This window comes from Nicotiana attenuata, unplaced genomic scaffold (assembly GCF_001879085.1).
Source record: "Nicotiana attenuata strain UT unplaced genomic scaffold, NIATTr2, whole genome shotgun sequence".
Taxonomy (NCBI): domain Eukaryota; kingdom Viridiplantae; phylum Streptophyta; class Magnoliopsida; order Solanales; family Solanaceae; genus Nicotiana; species Nicotiana attenuata.
Genome location: NW_017670440.1, coordinates 660,293 through 677,757, shown reverse-complemented (window position 1 = coordinate 677,757; position 17,465 = coordinate 660,293). Strand labels below are relative to the sequence as shown.

The following is a 17,465-nucleotide window of genomic DNA, read 5'->3' as shown; positions in this document are numbered from 1 at the left end:
ACATTTAAAACGCTGGCTTTAAAATAAAGACATAAGCTGTTAGTGGCTATCTGTGCACATCGCCCGTATTTGTTTATGCTCAAATTTTCGGGTTAATGGGCCATGTCATAGGCCCAGATTCATTTGGAGTCTGTAATATTGGATTTACTTGGTTGCAAAGTACAACTGGGCCAGTATGTGAAATTGGAGTCACTGAACTCTACAGCCGATGGTCCAACGTTCAAGGTCCATAAATGGTCCTTCAGCTCACCAAAGAGCTGGCCTCTCTAAGGCCGTTTTTGGGCTTCAATCTAAGCCCACTTGTGAAATGCCTAGCCTGTTGGATCCTCTTTGGAATTTTTACATTCCTATCCCACTTATGAAATCTTTTTTACCTACATGTTTAAGGTTTCACTTAATTACATTTAGCATACCAAATTACCATTTATATACCATATCTAATTAAGGTTATAATTAATGTGATATTTTATACTCCTTAAATTAAGCACTTCCGTTATTTGACAGTACTAAGTACTAATCCTCACTTTCTCTCTCCTAACCCCTCATCCCCATACCCCTCCACGTTCTTTGTTTTAGGGAAGAAGTTGAGTTGAATCTTTGAGATGACAAACAGAGGAGAGAATGAAACGGGATTGAAGAAAGTCAAAGACTCAGATTTCGTTGATCTATTTTCTTCTTCTTTTCTGTTTTGCACTTTCATTTGGCTTATTTTGTTATTGATTTTTAATTACTTTCTCATGTCGATCGAAATCAGTTTTTTTTTTTAAAAGTATTTTATTAAAAGTACTTTAGGTGAAAAATAATTATTTTTTAATTAATTAATTTGAAAAGCATTTTGACCATCAATTAGTATTTGGGCAGGCTTTTAAAAACTATCTCTAATTATTTTTCGGAAAGCTATTTTTTCTGTTCCAAAATTGCTTCTGCTTCTCCTCAAAAATAATTTTTTTTTCTTCTAAAACCTTGGTCAAACACTTCAACTTTGAAAAAAATATAATCACCCAAAAAACTAGGTAAATATTTGTAGTTTTTTGTAGAAATTTTGTAGATGAAGAGCAAATTGTAGAAATGTGACATCCACAATTAATCTGCAAATTGTCTGCAAAATTTTACAAAAACTACAAATTAACTACATTTAACCTACATTATAACTACAATCTGGAAACAATTTACACATGGAAGTTCTTCAAGTTGGAATTGGCCACAGCTACATTTCTTGTTTTCTAGACACACAATATACCGCTTCACACCATCCAACACAGTATGTATATGATCTGTTGAAGCCCTCACCTACATTTTCAGAACAAACACAAAGAAAAAAAATTTACAATATTAAAAATATAGTATCTACAATATATCTACATATTTATCTACAAATTAACTACAAACTATAAGTAAACTACAATTTGCCTACAATTTATCTACAATCTGGAGACACTGTATATTAAAATATTTTTTTCCTGCACCAAATAAAGAAATTATAGTCAAATTGTAGATATATGTAGTAAATTTGTAGATAATATCATAAAACTAAGAAGACCTATTGCTGTTATTTTTTTCTTCTCATTTTTGTTTTTTTCTCCCTTCTTTAAGTTATTGTCAATGATCTGCCTTTGAACTCTCCACTTTATGTCCATTTAATTGGTAAATCTTAGAAGCTGTTAGTAGTTGAATATTTTCGTAGTTTTTGTAGCTGTTAGTAGTTCAATATCTGTTCGTTTTTTTTTTCCTTCAGAATTTGAATTATAGTTCTGGAGAAAAAATCGCATATATGAAATCTCCTTTCCCTTTTTAAAGATTGAATTTAATGTAGAATCAATTATCACCAAGAATCTCTCCTTAATTTTAGTGCGTTTTTAAGGAATATTCTGATCCATTAATGCCTGATTTTCTAATGGTACAATTTTTGTAGGTAAAATGTGGACTGGGCGGGTAATATACAAAATATGCACATTTTTAGTAATAAACTTTCATATATGATATAGGAAGGAAAAAATCCCCATTTTAATACATTTTTATACAGCTAGTAATTGAGATACACATGAGAGAAAAATGAAAAAAAATAAAAGGAACCACACCGCTTTGGTTTAATCTGATGCCTTGCCAAACAAAGAAAAAAATAATTCAAACAGAAAATCACTAATTTAGAAATAGGGCAGAAGACTATCCTATAAGAGGGAATGTAAGATAAACGTCAACCAAGTGGTTCAAGTAAGAGATTATCATTAATTCAACTTTTACTTTAGTGCATCAAAATTACTAAACTATTCTTTGTGACAAAAAAATTATCAAACTCTACCCAAATATGGTAAACGTAGATCAGAAGGGGGTTTTGACACAGTTACCCACAAAAACAAAACTATTTACCCTTGTCTACCCATTTGTTTTTCTACCCATAAACTAATTACATTTCCTACCCATAGTAATTTTTGTGNGTAGATGAAGAGCAAATTGTAGAAATGTGACATCCACAATTAATCTGCAAATTGTCTGCAAAATTTTATAAAAACTACAAATTAACTACATTTAACCTACATTATAACTACAATCTGGAAACAATTTACACATGGAAGTTCTTCAAGTTGGAATTGGCCACAGCTACATTTCTTGTTTTCTAGACACACAATGTACCGCTTCACACCATCCAACACAGTATGTATATGATCTGTTGAAGCCCTCACCTACATTTTCAGAACAAACACAAAGAAAAAAAATTTACAATATTAAAAATATAGTATCTACAATATATCTACATTTTATCTACAATTTATCTACAAATTAACTACAAACTATAAGTAAACTACAATTTGCCTACAATTTATCTACAATCTGGAGACACTGTATATTAAAATATTTTTTTCCTGTACCAAATAAAGAAATTATAGTCAAATTGTAGATATATGTAGTAAATTTGTAGACAATATCATAAAACTAAGAAGATCTATTGCTGTTATTTTTTTCTTCTCATTTTTGTTTTTTTCTCCCTTCTTTAAGTTATTGTCAATGATCTGCCTTTGAACTCTCCACTTTATGTCCATTTAATTGGTAAATCTTAGAAGCTGTTAGTAGTTGAATATTTTCGTAGTTTTTTGTAGCTGTTAGTAGTTCAATATCTGTTCGTTTTTTTTTTCCTTCAGAATTTGAATTATAGTTCTGGAGAAAAAATCGCATATATGAAATCTCCTTTCCCTTTTTAAAGATTGAATTTAATGTAGAATCAATTATCACCAAGAATCTCTCCTTAATTTTAGCGCGTTTTTAAGGAATATTCTGATCCATTAATGCCTGATTTTCGAATGGTACAAATTTTGTAGGTAAAATGTGGACTGGGCGGGTAATATACAAAATATGTACATTTTTGATAATAAACTTTCATATATGGTATAGGAAGGAAAAAATCACTTCTTAATAAAATATCAGTCTTGTTTAAGCAGCATCACATAAAATACCAATGATCCCCTCTCTCCTTTTCGTTGGTTTTATTTTCAAAGTACTTGTATTTGTTATACTGGAGGGTAATATTATAAAAAAAAATCGTTTACCAGGACCTTAATAGAGCATATTCTTTTAAGATTACTGCTACTCGCTTCTTCTATCCACCAATAGTTTCGAAAAGTGTCAAAATCAGGTAATATATTGACTATAATACTTGCCATTTCCCATAACTTATGTACAGAATCTGTTAGTCCTCCCCACAGTAAATGCTTGTTAACGAAACCCTTAGCAAAAAGTATATATGTACATCACACTAAGGTCCACCCTCATTGCCCGAGCGGGTTGTGCTCTTGGAAAGTAACATATCTTTCAATTGTGTGTAAGTTTTGAGCTCCTCCAATGCGTCAGATGCCTTTCTAGGAACATAGAACCCTGATGCAGTGCCAGTTTCTCCCTCTACTTCTGTTTTTACAGAACGCGAGGTATAACAGCTAGAATCTTGACGCAAAGGGGGGGCAGTCCTCAGCATGTGAACAAGGGCACCTACAGCAGCGTCTTGAGATTTTCTGGTTGTTGCAGATGCTTGAGAAGATGTGTCTGAACCTTTTCTTGAATCAAGGGTCTGTCTGCATAACAAGAACAATAAACACCTGTTGAGTTGAAAAAGTAAGATAGGCAAAACTGAAGATGTGAAAAACTATGACAAACTCTTAGCTTCTTGTCTGTCAGCAAAATTTATTTGGTTGGATGTAAGATCTCTTCCCTAACATAATTACTCCACTTAAGGCAGTCATGATAAAAATGGATCTCAAGTCATATCAAACTACTGAAAATGGAAGTTGAAAGCCCAACTTGAACTTATTTTAAAGTACTTCGCGATCAGATTCGTCTCCAATCTATCCAGTATTCCTTACCTCAAGTTAAATCTTCCATGCTCAAGTTTTTTTTAGCTAACTGTTACTCCCTCTAACACTGGGACACATATATGCCAATAGTTTCCATTTTCAACTTTCTTAACCTTGCCTGTAAACTGTGCTATTTTTCTGCTTCTTCAACTCCTGGAAGTACTGCCTGGATTCCCCTAAATCTTACCAAGCCACTAACCAACCCAACCACAAAAAAACTATTCTTTCCAATGAACTGGAAGCCGCAACACCCACAACTTGGGACCCCTGAAAATTTTCGGGAGCTCCAAATGAAGTCAGCGCATGCAGTGTACTCTTTTGAAGTCAAAAGACGAAGGCTTCCTTTTGAGCCATCATTTAGGGGCCAGACACCAAAAAAACTTTAAGGTGTAACAAGTACAAAAGGAGGCCCTCGACAACGGCAAAAACAGCTTATATTTTCTCCTTCAGTGATTTGATGTGTAAGAGTTGTGATAAGTACTAAACAAATATTCAATAACGTAAATTATGCTAGGGTCAAAGGAGCATATTACTAAATTAGTTTGACGAAAATCCTTATCTGAGAAAATTCGTCCCAAATTCCATTCCCTATGGAACCTATCAAATACCGACAGGAAGCAACTTGCTCATAATTCTCCTCCCATAGTATTAGAGTTCTAAACCTGCACTTTTCGAGTCCTTAGTTGAGAACCCAATCTCTGAGTCCAAATGCGACCGCAAACCAGTTAAACAAGTGAGACCAATGAAAAACAGAAAAAACTGCAGGACAAGAAAGATCCAAACAATCAGTTTAAAGAACAATAAAGGACTTGAGAAGAAACAAGGAGGGTTATTTTTCTCTTTTCTTCTAATAAGGAAAGAAACAAAGTAAGTTATATCAGTCGATTAGGGGTGTCAAATGGGCGGGTTGGGCTGATTTTGGGCGGGTCAAAATGGGTTGAGTCAATAAATAGATAGTCAGTGACCCGGCCAAAAGTTACGGGCTGGTTAAAGATGGGCTAAAATTTGAGTCATAGCCCAACCCGCCCAACTCTTATCAGGCTTTAATTAATGTATTGTTTTTTATCAATTGTTTAATTATCAAATAAGACTTTCTTTTGTTATACTCATATATAACACATCAAACAAAAAAGAACATTTTTAAGATCTTTTAGCAAAGTTACTCAGGGATCAATTTGGGCTAAATCAGCCAAACTTTAGATGCGTTGGGCAAGGTCAAGATGGGTTGAGTTCAACAAATGAGCGGGTTGAGCGGGTCAAATAGGTTTGGGCTCGAATTGCCACCCCTACAGTCAATAAAGGAAAACTGATGTGATTCTCAGTTACCGAAAATCAAATGTGTCCTCACGGACACTTAATGAAAAAAAAAAAGAAAATAAGAAATAATAGTGTCCAAGAGGGCAAATGGGATTCCCCAATATTTTAGCTAAATGAAGTTCTTCTCCGAACAAATCTTAGGCTTCTACATATCTGATGTGCCCTCAAGGTCAAATGATATATCACCAATACAGCTAAGATATTATTTTTGTTGTAGAATGTATCATTAAGCTCTATCTGCATATTCACAATTCCAGATAATATATAGCATCAGAGAACTAACAAACATTCTGTCTAACACTTGAAAGCGCTAAATTAGGATGGTAACAAAAAATCTCCTCTTTTCATAGAACTAAAAATGAAAAATTGGGCACAGAGTACCATTGCTATTTCACCAGTCTCTACTATCATTGCTATTTCAGCACAAAGTATCATGACAAATTGAACCTTTTATCCCATAATGATCAACCAAATTCGTTTGAGAAATTTCTCAATCAAATCAGAGGAAAGAGGAGAAAAATACAAAAGAATTTATGAACTAGTTCATAAGCAACCATTACTATTATGCAATTGCATACCATTTTGCCATCCTTAGAATGGCCTGTCAAGAATCCCAATGATGGAAAATGAAGTAGTAACTTGAGAATTGCTATACCATCATCTATATTATTATAAAAGTGGGAAGCTCCCAACTTAAAAGTCAAATTACTAATTTACCCTTATCCTATTAACTTGAACAAAAAAAGTCTAAAATACCATACGCCTGTTCGAAGAGGCTTCCTTCTAACAATCACCATCCTGAAATGTTGCACCGTTTCATTTCATTGTTTATAAAGCCAGAAGCCGATGACACTTTTCCCTCAATCCTGGATCTTCTCTGTTAACCTAACAGGTTTGCCCTCTTACCTCTTATTCAATGAATATTAAATTTATAAAATTTGTATAAATTTTACTTTATCTATTTCAATTTACATGGCATATTTTTCTTATTAAAATAAGATAGATAGATAAATATATTCATTTATATTTTTTTAGTTGTGGACAAAAATAATATATATATAACTTCCATAACTTAAAAAGTTAAATTATCAAAAAATCCTTTAGCAAAACTTAAATACCCTACGTATACAAATACAAAAAGAAAAGAAAAAAAAACTTATCCAACAGTCACAACCGTTGGTGAAACAAAGTAGAATCATTATTCTAAACACCATTGTTAAGATAGAAAATAGAATTATGTCCCTCTTGCTTCTTATATTAATGCCTTCATAATATAGTTACAACACAGAAGTTCCAACCGCTAAGGTATATTAGATATCACTCTTTTTCAATCCAAAGATCCTAATTGAACGGCTTGAAATTTCTCTGTTGGAAAATGCAAGAAGGCTTCAAGCCTTTCCAACAAGGTTTGAAGCCTTGATTTATAGGAAATTTTCGTCATCGACAAAAGACATGCATTTCCAGTATTCTACTCTTACTCGGAAATAAAGAAGCCTATTGCATCTTCAAACCGATATTAACTTGGGATTGACCAATTATATATCATCAACAACGTACTTTATGTCTCAAAACGGTATTCTCCAAGGAAAATTGTCTCAATGGGATGAATCAAGGAGAAAGTGGCCAGCAAATGGGGTTCCACTTTCTTTACTTTACATATTTTTAATTAATTTTTTACTCTATCATTTATAAGATTCTATTTTCGATAATTTTCATGTTTTTTATGTGATGAGATCAAAATATATTTTATTCGCATATTGTGATGGTTGGAAATATAGTTAAAGGTTAATTCTATTATATTACTTTTTCCGAATGATAAATCTTTTTGTTAGTATACAATTTGATTGCATGTATCAAATATGTGAAAAGTTATTTTCAAGGTTGGAAGCTACAAATTATACTTATACTAATATTTGAATTTTTTTGATATATATATATATATATATATATATATATATATATATATATATATAAGTTGAGTCAATAAAAATATACATATGTTTGTTTGATCAGAATAAACGATCAAATTTTGATATGTTTAAGGATTTCAAAATATTAGTTGAAAATCCATTAAAAATAAGTCAAAATCTTTTCAACGAAAGGAAGCATATAAAAAAATTAAAAATTTCTAATTGGAAATTAAAGCAACCCAAAATAATCCTACAAGGACGGTTGATAACGTAGTAACTCAAAGCTGATACTATATATGGTAATTGTGTAATACAATAACTATGGACAACATATAATATGAAATTTAATTCCATTTTGAATACGAGAAAGGACATATAATCTCTTATTAAATTTAGGAGGAATCACAGAGTTAGATTGAAAAAAAGAACATAAATTTGGATTTAATTCTTCTCACACAATGGTAATTTGGCTCCTTTAGTCAATTTGCTGCGTATGGGAAAGTAGAATACAATAAGACTATAATTAAGTAGAATATTTATTGTTTAGTGTGGTTAGATAGATGATGGATCATATTGCTTTGACATTATATTATTATTTTAAATAATTAGCTCCTTTAGTTAACATCTTGTATACGAAATTTTTTTACTCGGTAATGGAATTATGGTGTGGCTTAAGTTAATGGTCAATGGGCAAAGTTTGGTATTTGTTTGCAACAAACTTTCAGTCCTTGGATGTATCTAATTAAAATTTGATTGCTTATCTTTATAGGTAATTTTTATTGATAAAATTTATACTTTATTTTTTACATGTATAATTATTTTACTTAAAACTTTAGTTTACGAATATTAACATTATTTTATAAACTGTAATACCACTTGACCCAGCATACACGTGCAACGCACGTGCCGATGAAACTAGTATGCTATAAAGACAGAAAGGAGAGGAAGAACCTAGCTCAAAAGTATAAAGCCAAATGGTAGTTGTTCTAGTTGCTTTTGGCCAGCCAAATTACTGGGAGGCGGTGGAAGAGAATGCAAATGCTAACATGAAAATTGCCAGCAGTAGATTAGTGCTGCTGCTAGTGAGAGAGGGAAGGAACTTTGGGTAGAGTTGGTAAAATAACCCTTTGAGCAACAGATTTAGTTGATAGAAGAATGGGGTTGTTGCACTTAAAAGTTGTCAAGGGTGTGAGGCTTCCAAACAAGTGATAACTTTCCTGTTTTGAGAAACGGGAAGCAACACTCACAAAATTTGTTCTTGATTCCAAAAATAGAGGAAAAAATTTCTACAACCAAACAACCCTAAACTAAAGCTTCAGCAGTTGCAAGGTTAATAAACTGCAGGCCAACAACTGAAGAAATATGGTTATGGTATACGAGAGGCATCCGGAAAAAGATTTGCAGACAACATATCTGAAGAACTTTGCATGGAAAAAGATTCATTTTCTGTTCTCACTGAATCTTATTTAGGCTTCTAATAAAAACATCTTAACGAGTCTAGTTTTATAAGATTGTATCTACTTTTGGGATACTTAACAAGATAACATCTAGGAGTTTTGAAGTTCTAGCATGTCCTAAAGAGAATTCTCTTATGAGCTCTGAAAAACTAGTAACTATAATATATCCATATTGGTGCGCATGTGTATAATGTGTGTGTCGTATGCTCACCACAATTGCCTGGTTTTGTTTGGCAAGGAACCATTCTTTCAGTAGATTTTACCACTTCATCCAACTTTTTGAATCAAATTCACTTATTTCACACACGAGACAAAACTTAAAAGCGCAAACTTAAAGTATGCAGGTAAAACAATAGTAGGTGTTTTTCCCACTAATTCGAAGTTTACATGCATAAATAGACTCCATCAAATTTTAAAGTAGCATAGCACTCACAAAGTAATAAATAATCTAGAAAATAGGTGATATATGAAGGGCAGATCAAAGATCAAAAGGCCAGAAGAAAGTGGAGAACCTTTGAGGACAGAGTAAAAAGGAAAGCGGGATAAAACATAGCTAGCTACGCATCAGCTCCTCATCTCAAGGAGAACAACGACAGTAATGTAAAGCAAAAATTGGATAGACCTAAATTAGCTGATATCTAAGCACAAAATGAGGAGCTTACAACCTTGGAATCTATATCATATTATTGCTATATCCTTCCATTAAGTGAAAAGGGAATGATTGTTGACATTCTTCCCAATAGTTTACATATTGGATTTTTTAGTTGAAAAAGAACTTCAAGTTGAAAATTCATGTCTAAAATGAGAATGATAGCTTCATGGCCCGTTCACTGTGGAAATGCTAACTTTGTCCTCACAGTTACATCAAAAGCTCAATTCCCAATACTATCTGAAGCCCAGTTTCTTATGATGTCCAACCTGTTGGACAAACTATATGGCCACATAAATGGCTATAAAACCAATTATCTAAAAAAACCAATTATCTAATGACAGAGGCAGCAATATACATAGCAATTTTGTAGTGCAACAGATACAAATAGGGAATAAAGAGAGTAGATATGCTTAAGAGCCCTAAGAGAGCACATAGATGTGAGCCTTTTATATATCAGTTGTGTAATTAGTTTTTCTGTGAGGTCTTGTATCTTTGGTATCTAGAAGGTGGCCAAGATATTAGATGCTCTTCAGATGTATTAATTTTCTTTGTTATGGTAATATTTCACAGTAATTACCAAAAATAATGACAGATAAACTTTGAAGAAAGTGAATGCAGAGATGTACTGTTCACATGAAGAAGAATACTTCTACAGATACGGTATGCTGTAGAAAAAATTACCTGGCTCTAGAATCAGCATTATCAACATCATCAACTATAAAAGGACAAGAAAAATCACAGTCATCCAAGTCATCCTGAAAAGATAATCTGCTAGAACTTCTAGAAAACCCAACACGTGGTGAACCACTTGAAGATAATAAACCTGAAAACCGTCCTGAATCGTCTCTAGCATCTGTAGACACCTGAAAAAGAAGCACACAAGCGAAAGTTAGCAGCTGGCTGAAAAAGAGCTCAACCAGATCCTATTTTTAAATAAAAATATTTTAACTAGAAAATGCACACATTTAGTAAAAAGTAGAAACTGCCCACCTTTTGTCCAGGATTAGTAGTCCCAGTATCTGACTCTGGAGCCCTTAGCAAATCCACTTTTCTCGATGACCTAATTCCAGAAGGGGATTCATGGGATGATGAATCATGCTTTGTGCTTCTAGGTGACATAGGTGGGAGAGAATGCCTGTTTGGATCAGACAAATTAGGAGATATGTGTTTGGAACTTCTGCCCATCAATGGATGAGGGATACTGACAGGACCAGTTTCTGAACGCAAACGAGTCTGCACAGGATTTGCACCTGAGAAATATGTGGGTGGAGAAGGAGATGGAGATGGTGAAAATGGAGGGGAAAGCTGGTCGTCATCATAATTAGTTTCTTTCTGGAGAGTGGGCAACCTGTAGTTAGGTGGTACCCTCTGTCCATACACATCACCGGGCGAAGTTGAAAGCTCATATGGTGCACGGTACAAAGGTGGAGATCCTACATATGGTTGAGGTAAAGAAGGTGCCCTGAGGAGACCACTAGTCCAACTTTGTGGACGCTGAACTGGTGCTGAAGAAGATGACTGTGTCCTTCTCAATGAAGGACCCTTATCCATTGAGGTAGAAGGGAATGACCTCATAGGGTCAGTGAGTGGACTGCCAACATAATCTGTAATGATCTCAGGCGGAAAGGATGCAGAAGTCTCCAGGTTGAAGTCCGCCAGATTTTCCCGATATGTCACAGATAAAGAAAGTCGGCCTTGCTGGGAATCAACTGGGATAAAAGTATATTGTTTCATCAACGCCTCCTCCGCCCTTGAGAATGGCTCACTAAATGAAGACACTTTATAATTGATATCAAAATAACAACTCTGACTTGACAATGATAGTTTCCTGAAGGCCTTGAATGCAGGCAGGAGCCTCATCATTGAATAAAGCGAGCGGAGTAGTATAATGCATTTCTTGTATGTTTTTTTGAAAGAGGAATCACCCATGTGCGGAACCATTAACCTCCGATTCTCACATTGTACAACCCACCTCTCCACAACAGTTTCTGTATATCCTCCTGCAAATCCTGTACTCGAATCGTGCTCCAATGAAGTACTAGATTTATCCTGAACAAGTATTATATCTATTATCATCGGTTCCACCAAATTCCGGTGCAACAGATTCAAGTTATCAAGAACAGCAGGACGATCTCCCAACACCAAATTGAACCACCTGTCACTCTTCTTCACTTCCCCACTACCACCATAAGGTCGTATCGAAGGAACCCTTGAGTCCAAAATAATATGCAAGCTTTTAAGAAGAAACTGAGAAAGTATTTGCTCAAATCTTCCATGTTCACCCCCCTGTGGGTTACTCTGAAAATCCATTTGTCTTTCAAAACAGATAACCACAACTATTTTTGGTCCTCAGCCATGTACAATTTGGTCCAGTACATTATAACTTCCAAATAATGGATAGACAAAACAGATAACCGACTGAGTATTAGCTCCGTCATGTGGGCCACTATGTCTTGATAATGAACCTAAAAATTTATGCATAAAGATCAAACAAAAGCTATGTAAAACTCAATCTAACAGTGACCAAAGTAGTTTTCGGATTGAGGCATAGTAGCTCTTGACAAATTATATCAAAATAAAAAGAATCCGACAACCTCGACAAATATCAAAAGATGTTCAAGGAGCAGGTCGGAAAAATCATGCACAAATATATTAATATGAGAATTGACACGTCAACAGAACAAGAGAAAGCAAATAAAATTTGGAAATTCGAACTGCTAAAATAGAGTACATAATTAGACGATAAGACTTAATCAAGTATAGAATTGATTAACAAAAATAGCGTCATGAGAAATATGGACTTACTTAAGAGAATAAAAGTTTGAGAGCAGCGACTAAGAGAGAAACCAGAGGGTCGGAGATAATAAGAAGCAAATGGAAGAGAGAGAAATTCCGTATAGCGAGTGGCCTGCTAGGGAGAGAGCAGAAAGAGACCACATATATATGGACTACTAAAATAGTAAATTTCTCATTTTTTATTGAAACAAAATGGTAATAATTGTAAAAAGTTGAAGGAAAACCAAAAGTCAAGAGTTTCCTTGTAGTTTCGAGGGACAAACTAAGGGGTCGTTTGGTCGGAATACGATTTATATCGGTATAAGTTATGTCAGTATAAGTTATATTGGGATAAGTTATGCTGGAATTGTTGTTTATTCATTGTTTGGTATGTTGCATTAAGAATGACAATTGCATAATTTTTAAGAAGAAGGTATAAGTTATACCGGTGCTAATTACCCCACCTTTTATAAGGTATAGGTTATCCCAGTGTTAAAATTAACACCAGGATAACTTATACCTGGTTTGCTAACCAAACAGATTATTAAGGTGGTATTAAATTTTTATACCACCCTTATACCTTCTTATACCTCATACCAAACGACCCCTAAGAGGTTACAAATTTAATTCTTCATTCTGTAAATTCAAATCCCCAAATGGTCAGTTCATTACTCTAATTAGTATTCCCGCCCGTCCACAATAAGTGACTAATCTGCTTTGGGCACACCCATTAAAGAAATATTAAATTCTAGACGAAAATAGTTAGTGTGACTAAACTACCCTTCATTAAATGTTGCACCATAATTATAGTAGCACTTACTTCTCTTGTCAAATGTGAGTAAATGACTTTTTAGGGATACGTACATAAGGGTAATTTTGGAAAATGAATTGAATTTTTTCTTGATTTTATAAATGGATACTTATTTTGAACCAAAATAAAAAAAGCAAATTAGTCACTTATTATGGACCGGAGGGAGTACTCTTTTCAGTTCGCTTTAATTAATTTTTGGTTATCTTCGCACATATTAAGAAATTCACCGTCTAACATTAAGTAACATTAAAAATAATTATATAAACATTAGTTTGTTCATCGGAAATATAACAAATACTCTTAGGCTGTCACGACCCGTATTTTCCACCCTCGGGAGTCGTGATGGCGCCTACTAATGTGAGCTAGGCAAGCCGAATATTTAACAAATTACCTTTTCACCCATTTTATACTCTTTAACAATTAAAAACAATAATGTGAAAACAGCGGAAAATTTAAAATAAGCGGAAGAGAAGCAATAGAATATCTGAACATGTATCCTAAATAGCTGTTTGAGCCTCAACTACCCAGAACTGGTGTCACAGTTTCACAAACGATCTAAGAATACTACATACAAAGTCTAAAAAATAAACAATACACTGTTTCTGAATTAAGGAAATGAAACAGGAATAAAGGGATAGAGGGAGACGTCAGGGCCTGCGGACGCCTGCAGGTCTACCTTGGATCTCCGCGTGGATTGAAGGTAGTCACTCAATCTACGGTCCAAAGTCAACAGTACTGGGATCTGCACAAAAGAGTGCAGAGTGTAGTATCAGCAAAACCGACCCCATGTGCTGGTAAGTGCCTAGCTTAAACCCGGCGAAGTAGTGACGAGGCTAGGACCTGACTACTAAATAACTTGTGCGGTTAAATCATATACAGCGGAAATAGAAACAGATAATTATAACTAAAGTGGGACGGGGGAAACATGCTACGGGGAGTAACAGATAACAACAGAACGACTGTAGAGAAACATAAGAAATGCTCTAAATCAATTACCAGCAAAATAAGAAAATAGAAGAACAGGCACATAAGTAATACCGTTGCAGGCGTGCAACCCGATCCCATTACATATGATACCGTTGCAGGCGTGCAACCCGCTCCCATTTCTTACATTATCGTTGCAGGCGTGCAACCCGCTCCCATTTCATATATATTACCGTTGCAGGCGTGCAACCCGCTCCCATTTCACATATTACCGTTTCAGGCGTGCAAACCGCTCCCATTTCTTTTATCAACACCAATCAAAAGAATCCCGGCAAGGGAACAATAATATTGAAACAAACATCCCGGAAAGGGAACAATAATGATAATAACATCCCGGCAAGGGAATTACAATGATAATAACATCCCGGCAAGGGAACAATAATGATAATAGCATCCCGGCAAGGGAACAATAATAAAATCCTCATATGAAACGCAATAAACCACAACGGAGGCATAATAATTACAATACAAGACTCACGGGCATGCTTGACACCGACGTATAGATACTCGTCACCATGTCTATACGTTGTACTCCACAATTAACACGTAACAAATAAGACTCGACTCCTAATCCCTCAAGCTAAGGTTAGACCAAACACTTACCTCGATGCCACGAACACAATTCACGTCTCAACTATCGGATTTCACCACCAATTCGCTCATATCTAGTCACAAGTTACTTAATTACATCATTAAACGCTAAATGAATCAATTCCAATGCATGAAAATGAATTTTCCAAAGGTTTACCCAAAAAGTCAAAAATCGCCCCCGGGCCCACATGGTCAAAACCCGAGGTTCGAACCAAAACCCGATTACCCATTCCCCCACGAACCCAAATATATAATTTGTTTTAAAATCGGACCTCGATTCCTCAAATCGAGGTCCAAATCCCCAATTTTTGAAAAACCTAGGTTCTACCCAAAACACCCAATTTCCCCATGAAAATCATTGATTTTGAGTTGAAATCATGTTAAAAGATGTTGATGATTGAAGGAAACGAGTTAAAATTGACTTACAATCGATTTGGAAGAAGAGTTGTTCTTGAAAAATCGCCTTAGGGAGTTTGTCTTTTGAAGAGATGTGAAAAATGGTTGATTTTCGGCTAAGTATAAAAATTTGCAGGTTGCAGATGTGGGAGTTGCAAACCCCGACCTCTGCTATGTTCGCATTTGCAAAAACAAGTTCGCATTTGGGAAGTGGTAAATGCGAAGGATGCGTCACATTTGCGACGACTGGCTAAAAGGGAGAGTATCGCATTTGCGATAGAATCCTCGTAATTGCGAGGATAGGTTGGCTAGGGTTTCTTTCGCATTTGCAACATGCCCCTCGCATTTGCGATATCGCATTTGCGAGCCAATGCAAAGCCTGCAGTGCAACAGCTGAAAATCTGCAATTCCTCAAGTCCAAAATCCAACCCGTGGCCTATCCAAAACTCACCCGAGCCCTCGGGACTCCAAATCAAACATGCACACCAACCTAAAAACATCATACGGACTCGCTCGTGCATTCAAATCACTAAAATAACATCAACAACCATGAATTTAGCATCAAAATTATGAAATTTTCTTAAGGACTCCAAATTTCCAATTTTCTCAAAAACGATCTGATTCACGTCGTTTCAAGTCCGTTTCTTACCAAATTTCACAGACTTATCTTAAATCACATATAAGACCTGTACCGGGCGCCGGAACCAAAATACGGGCACAATTCATTTCCAAATCTCATAAATAATTTCAGAAAATAATTTTCTTTAAAAATTCATTTCTCGGGCTTGGGACCTCGGCACCTCTAAAACAACCGTTCGTCCTCGAACGGACAGAAGAAGGAAGTTCCTGAGTCGGGGAAAAGATGGGGATAACGGCTCCGCATATCGGACTCGGACTCCCAGGCCGATGCCTCAGCAGGCTGACCTCTCCACTGAACACGAACACAGGGAAAACTCTTCGATATCAACTGACGAACCTGCCTGTCTAGAATAGCTACCGGCTCCTCCTCATAGGACAAGTTCTTGTCCAACTGGACAGTGCTGAAATCTAGCACGTGGGATGGATCGCCGTGATACTTCCGAAGCATGGACACATGAAACACTGGATGCACAGCTGATAAGCTCGGCGGCAACGCAAGTCTGTAAGCCACCTCTCCCACTCGATCAAGAATCTCAAACGGGCCAATGAACCTAGGGCTAAGCTTGCCCTTTTTTCCAAATCTCATCACGCCTTTCATAGGCGATACTCGAAGAAATTCCGCTCCCCGACCATGAAAGCCAAATCTCGAACCTTGCGGTCGGCATAGCTCTTTTTCCTAGACTGAGCTGTACGAAGCCTATCGTGAATAATCTTGACCTCGTCCAAGGCATTCTGAACCAGATCCGTACCCAATAACCGAGCCTCTCCCGGCTCAAACCACCCAACCGGCGACCGACACCGCCTACCATATAAAGCCTCATAAGGAGCCATCTGGATACTCGACTGGTAGCTATTTTTGTAGGCAAACTCCGCTAAAGGCAAAAACTGATCCCACGAGCCTCCAAAGTCAATGACACAAGCTCGGAGCATATCCTCCAAAATCTGAATAGTCCACTCGGACTGCCCATCCGTCTGAGGATGAAACGTTGTGCTCAACTCGACCCGTGTGCCCAACTCTCGCTGAACTGCTCTCCAGGAATGTGAGGTAAACTGCGTACCTCGATCCGAAATGATAGACACGGGTACACCATGAAGACGAACAATCTCCCAGATATAGATCTCAGCTAACCTCTCGGAAGAATATGAGACTGCCGCATGAATGAAATGCGCTAACTTGGTCAGCCTATCAACTATAACCCACACTGCATCGAACTTCTTCTGAGTCCGTGGGAATCCAACAACGAAGTCCATAGTGATACGCTCCCACTTCCACTCAGGAATCTCAATCTTCTGGAACAAACCACCATGCCTCTGATGCTTGTACTTAACCCGCTGACAATTCAAACACCGAGCCATATATGCAACGATATCCTTCTTCATTCTTCTCCACCAATAATGTTGCCACAAATCCTGATACATCTTAGCGGCGCCCGGATGAATAGAGTACCGGGAGCTATGGGCCTTCTCTAAAATCAACTTTCGAAGACCATCCACATTGGGCACACAAACTCTACCCTGCAATCTCAAAACTCCATCATTACCTAAGGTAACCTGCTTGGCACCTCCGTGCTGCACCGTGTCTCTAAGGACACA

General features: G+C 36.1%; 1 protein-coding gene across 1 annotated transcript; it reads right to left on the bottom strand.

The window, feature by feature from the left end:
* Nucleotides 1–3,606: 3,606 nt before the first annotated feature.
* LOC109239456 (autophagy-related protein 13a-like) lies at nt 3,607–12,585 on the bottom strand. Its single transcript, XM_019406024.1, has 4 exons — nt 12,482–12,585; nt 10,667–12,141; nt 10,358–10,539; nt 3,607–4,061 (listed from the first exon to the last, which is right to left on the bottom strand). Exons 2-4 carry the CDS (start codon nt 11,984–11,986, stop codon nt 3,749–3,751), a joined length of 1,815 nt encoding a protein of 604 aa, XP_019261569.1. The 5' UTR covers nt 11,987–12,141; nt 12,482–12,585; the 3' UTR covers nt 3,607–3,748.
* Between the last annotated feature and the right edge of the window lie 4,880 nt (nt 12,586–17,465).

Coding starts and splice junctions, on each gene's coding strand:
- LOC109239456 (XM_019406024.1), bottom strand. CDS start 11,986: ATGGATTTTCAGAGTAACCCACAGGGGGGTGAACATGGAAGATTTGAG. Junction 10,540..10,666: donor CTACTAATCCTGGACAAAAG/GTGGGCAGTTTC, acceptor CTTCTTTTTCAG/GTGTCTACAGATGCTAGAGA. Junction 4,062..10,357: donor AATGCTGATTCTAGAGCCAG/GTAATTTTTTCT, acceptor CTTGTTATGCAG/ACAGACCCTTGATTCAAGAA.